Source organism: Grammomys surdaster, unplaced genomic scaffold (genome assembly GCF_004785775.1).
Source record: "Grammomys surdaster isolate TR1022 unplaced genomic scaffold, NIH_TR_1.0 100, whole genome shotgun sequence".
Lineage (NCBI taxonomy): Eukaryota > Metazoa > Chordata > Mammalia > Rodentia > Muridae > Grammomys > Grammomys surdaster.
Genome location: NW_021604579.1, coordinates 5,766,682 through 5,771,794, shown reverse-complemented (window position 1 = coordinate 5,771,794; position 5,113 = coordinate 5,766,682). Strand labels below are relative to the sequence as shown.

The 5,113-nt window shown below is 50.8% G+C and overlaps 1 protein-coding gene across 1 annotated transcript; it reads left to right on the top strand.

Moving 5' to 3' along the window:
• Positions 1 to 4,100: 4,100 nt before the first annotated feature.
• Tmem275 (transmembrane protein 275) lies at positions 4,101 to 4,634 on the top strand. The gene has a single exon (XM_028784993.1). The coding sequence runs from the start codon at positions 4,101 to 4,103 to the stop codon at positions 4,632 to 4,634; it is 534 nt and encodes a 177-aa protein (XP_028640826.1).
• The last annotated feature ends 479 nt before the right edge of the window (positions 4,635 to 5,113 follow it).

The following is a 5,113-nucleotide window of genomic DNA, read 5'->3' as shown; positions in this document are numbered from 1 at the left end:
CTAGAGGCATGAAGACCACTGTAAGCAGGAGGGCATCATGGGAGCACCTGAATCAGAACTCCTCACCCCATGACCTCTCCTGGGGCCACTGCTCTCAGACACCTCACTCACCCTTCACCTACACCAAGCAGGAGGCATCTAGAGGCACAACTGCTGAGCAGAGGCTCGTCCCCATCAGATGGGAATATGTCAGCCCATGTCTGCTGTTCTGCTGCAGTGTTTGGTCCATGAGTGTGCATGTAGTGAATGAGGGTGGTGGGTGTCACACACTGGGAGACAGGATGACAGAGCCCAGGAATCACACACAAACTAGAAAGCTGGACCTTCCAAACTTACTCCTCCTCAAGCATTGTGTCTAGGTGTGCATGGGTGGGTGTGTGCGTGCATGTGTGGGTGCAAGGGAGTATCTATGTATGTTTGCATATGTCAGAGGATGGGAAAACTTCTAGCCATTAACTGACTGGGAAGGGATGATGGTGTCTCTCTAGACCCTGGGGAGGCAGAATCCATTTGGCAAGAGCTGAGAACTTTCAGTGTAATGAATAAGCCCCAGCAGGCAATGAGTAACAGCAATGGGGGAGGTTCCCTGAGGATGGGTGGAGTTGAGGATAAATCGAGCATTAGTCTGAGCTTCCAGAGGAGAGGCCTTGCCCAAACTTTAGGGACTAAGAAAAAAAAAAAAAAAAAAAAACAGAAGAGTTCCCACTCAAGAGACAACAAGGGCTTTGACTGAGCAAGAAGACTGGTCACACGTGGAGGACAAAGCAGAGCCACTAGCTAATATCTTTGTCAATGTCCTGAGGCTTTACCCAGAGCAGGAGCCAGGGCTGGAGACCTAGCAGTGGCCAGGCAGTTGCTCTTATCCAACACAGAAGTCTCAGAGCCATGGTCTGAAACAGGATGACACAGGGGCTTCAGGCAGAAACTTCCCCCCAAGGAACCAACTCTTAGCTCCACCTATTGATGACTGGCCCAGCTACTAAGGGGTACCTGGGTAATTACCATCAATGGCTGCAGTCTAGTTTTGGTTTGGTTTTTTTGAGACAGGATTTCTCTGTGTAGCCTTGGCTGTCCTGGAACTTTGTAGACCAGGCTGGCCTTAAACTCAGAGATTTTTGCCTGCCTCTGCCTTCCAAGTACTAGCTCGTATCAAAGGTGTGTCCCACCACCACACGGCTTAGCTACAGACTTTAAAACAAAAAATGTGTGTGTGTGTGTGTGCGTGTGTGTAGTATCTGAGAAACATGACATTTTCTCTGACCTAAATGCTAATGCACACGTGTGTGCACCCCACAACCAGAGTCAGAACCTAGGCAGGTGCAACAGTGACTTCTTAGGGAATAGCTTAATTCAATTCAAAGCAAAGAATTTGCAGAAATGATTAAGTACAGTCATATTACTGGCTGATGGCCTCTTTTATGATACCCTGTGAATTTTTTTTAAAGATTTATTTTATGTATGTGAGTACACTGTAGCTATCTTTAGATACAACAGAAGAGGGCATCGGATCCCATTACAGATGGTTGTGAGCCACCATGTAGTTGCCGGGAATTGAACTCAGGACCTTTGGAACAACAGTCAGTGCTCTTAACCTCTGAGCCATCTCTCCAGCCTCCTGTGATGTTTTTATAGGAGTTTCTAAACAGGCTTCTATTTCCACTTTTACAAGCCTCAGGAAGTTAAGCATGGGCATTGGGTTGACAAGAGACCTCAACTCAGAGACAACCGTCACCCATTATATCCCTCCTTTTACATTCAGGCAGCTAAGGCCAAGGTCCTTAGGGGAGGTCCCAACTATCTCAAGTTCCCTATGAGCTCAAAATCCAAACCTGATGACTAATTATTCCCAAGATCCTGCCCCTGCCCCTTTTCCAACCTGCTTCTACACCAGACTCCCAGATAGAGATCACAAGGCCTTCCTGGCCAGAGGTGAGGCAGCAGGGAGAGGGAATTGTTTAGCCAGCATCATGGGTAGCAGACTTCAGTGGTCAGTGCCCTGTCTGTGCTGGAAAAAGCTCGGCAAGAGTCTCCCTCCATGACTTTTCTCATTCCAAGCCTCAATTTCTCCCATCTATAGAGGCCTTGGTGGTAGAATGTAGTGACAATGCCTGAAACTCCACCTCCTCATGAGTGTAGGGCAGAAGGATCACAAGTTCAAGGTTACCCTAGACAGCTTAGCAGTTTAGCACGACCCTGTTTAAAAAAAAAAAGTCTAAGGATCTAGCTCAGCTGTAGAGCACATGACTTCCGTGATTGAGGCCCTGGGGTTTAATCCCCAGCCTCCATGGTGACCTCCATGGACTGGACAACTTGGAGAAGTCACTAAAGCAAAGTTCTTTCAGTGCACACAATTCACAGTTCAGAGCTCTGTGCTGGGCTTGAGGGCTTTAACTGGGATGAAACACAAAGGACCAGGGGATTTACTGCAGCAACAGAAGGAGGTCAAGAGGTCAAGAGTGCTCTACTGGCCCCTCACAGGTGCGCACAGAGTCCTAGGCTCCCTGTTTCTCTCTCTGCGATACCATCTGTGGAGCTCCCTGACTACTCCCCTCTCTACCCAGGACTCCTTCTGACATTGCTCCACAATTTCAGCACAGCTCACCAGCTCTGCTTTCCCAGGTCTTAAGGACTTCATATTATAAGTCAGACTTTCCTAATAGAAGCCATAAATGCTGGAATTTGGTTTTAGGGGTTATTTTTGATGATTTTGAGAGAGACTTACTATGTAGCCCCTGCTGGCCTAGAAATCACAAAGATCCATCTGCCTCTGCCTCTCAAGTGCTGGGATTAAAGGTGTGTCCTGCTCCTGTTTTGTTTCCTTGAGAAGTCACATTCTGACATGGTGACTATACAGTTGTTGCTTCTGCATAGATCTGGTTTTACCAAGCCAGTGGTATTCCCAGAACCAGAGCCATATAGAGATCCCAAGAAAGGGATTTCAACATCCATAGATTGGATTTCATTCTTAATTCATTGTGTATGTACATGTGTAACTGTAGGTACAAACATGCTAATCACATGTGTGGAGGTCAGAGAACAACTTTTCACTTGGTTCTTTCCTCCCCTCTTGCTTTAAGCTTAAAGGGGGAGTCTTTCTTGTTTCTGCCTCTGTACTGTGTACTCCATGCTAGCCGAGCAGTGAGCTTCCAGATCATTCTCCTGCTCCACCTACCATCTTGCAATAGAGGTGCTGAAATTACAGATGCTGGCCCCCATCTGCCTTCTTACTTGTTTCAGGGACGTTTACTTGTGTTCCAGGAATCAGACTCAGGTCATCACCCTTGTGCAGTAAGCACTTTTACCTACTGACCCACCCCCCACCCCTACCCCTGACCCCACAAATAAGTTTATGAAGCTAAGTCCAACTGCAGAATCCTACGTGGTGAAATGGAGGTGGGCCTGGAATTTACTAGAATGCACTATCTAGAAAAGGGTCGGGGTCCAGATCCTGGGGAAACAGCCCTCTCAGTGAACAGCTGAACACCAGAAGCTTCATCATGCTCACAGGCCGCCCGGACCAGAGCCTCATCTGATGTTCAGGAAAGTTAGTGTCGTTGCTGTGTCTACCAGAGCTTAGTGTGGGACAGACAGCAGGTCTTGTAGGTCCTGGGTCTGGCTCTTGGGTGAACTACTAGACATCTCCGTGCTTCATTTTCTTCACAAGAGCAAGAAGAAACTAGATTATCCCCACTTGGAGGGTGGAAGGACTGTTTAAAACCCCAAAGCTGCCTTTTGGTTAGGACTAAGGAATAAACGAAAGAAAAAGGTTCATTTAACCTTACAATTAGTCTCTTGATTACAGCCTGAAGGCTTCCTGGAGGAGAGGTGAGGGTAAGATAGCAGTGGTGGGGACTCCAGGGATTAGGTGGGGAAACAATAAGCAGATCTTTTGGATGAGTTATTTCCCAGGGCTGTTCAAGATGTCCTGGGCAGCTTTCTGACACTGCAGGCAGCCACAGAAATGAGCCGATGTTGGAGGTTAATAAGCTCCTTCCCTTCTCACTCATCCTCTTGCTGTGTGCCTGCAGAACCCTGACATGTGTGCCATTCTGGGCAGGCAGCGGGACAGAGCTTGACGCGTACAGGGCGTGGACCAGCCAATGCCGCAAGCAAAGAGGAGCACAGTGACCCTGCCCCCAGCGCCCCAGGGCCGTTCCCGAAGCCTTCTGCAGGGCCTGCCGTCGCCCGCTCTATGCTGTGCCTGTGGCTTGTGCGTGCTGCTGGCAGGCCTGAACGTGACACTAGTGGGAGCTTTCGCCGCCTTCCTGCCAGGACACAACGTGCCGCTAGTGGTGGGGCCTGCTCTGCTCGTGCTGGCGCTCGGCTTCTTTGCTGCTTGCTGCGTGTGCAGCCGCCGGGGCCCCGTGCCCCGCGCGCGCTCCTCTGCCCCGGTGGGCCAGGGTGGCGGGCGTCCGGGGACTGTGGCACTGGAGATGGAGAGCAGCGAGCGCACGGCGCAGGACACGACGGCGATGCAGCTCAGTCCAGCAGCCTCGGCTGCATCCTCCGGCCGCTCCAGCCCCGGCCCGGGCCTCTTTGCCCTAGACCCTCCCGTGCCTGCAACCGCGGCCCCCTACATGCCGCACACCGAAGGGACCCAGCTCAACTTCCCTAGGGACCTGGCAGCTTCCTAGTGAGCCAGGAGAAACGGCGAGGGGGACTGTAGTGGGGGTGGGGGGAAGGAAAGGCCCAAGACTGAGCACCAGTGGCCTCATTTGTACCGTCTCTAGAACACTACACTCTAGAGTGTAGTGATGGGATTGGCTTTCACACCCCAAAGAGTGCAGAGCTTTGACCTCTTAGGTGGAGTCTCTAAGTTTTACTTCATCCTCCCCTCCTCCTCTCCACACTGATGAAACTGGACCTTGGATCTGGAAATCTGTCCCTCCCCCTGGCGTTTGAGCACGATGGAGGAAATCTCTTCCAATCTCGAGGATCTAGGTAGGCCCTCGGAGTGGAAAGAGGGATGAAGGTCGAGCTAGCTCTACCAGGCCCCGTGCACGGTGACAGGCATCTAGCCCTCCTGCCCTTCTCCTCCTTGTCTCTAGTCCAACAAGCCCTTTAGGCAACAAAGGTTCTGACTTCAGGATGGTCCCTGGGATAAGCTGGAGGG

What these genes read in the sequence shown, in the direction of transcription:
- Tmem275 (XM_028784993.1), top strand. Translation starts at nt 4,101, where the DNA reads ATGCCGCAAGCAAAGAGGAGCACAGTGACCCTGCCCCCAGCGCCCCAG.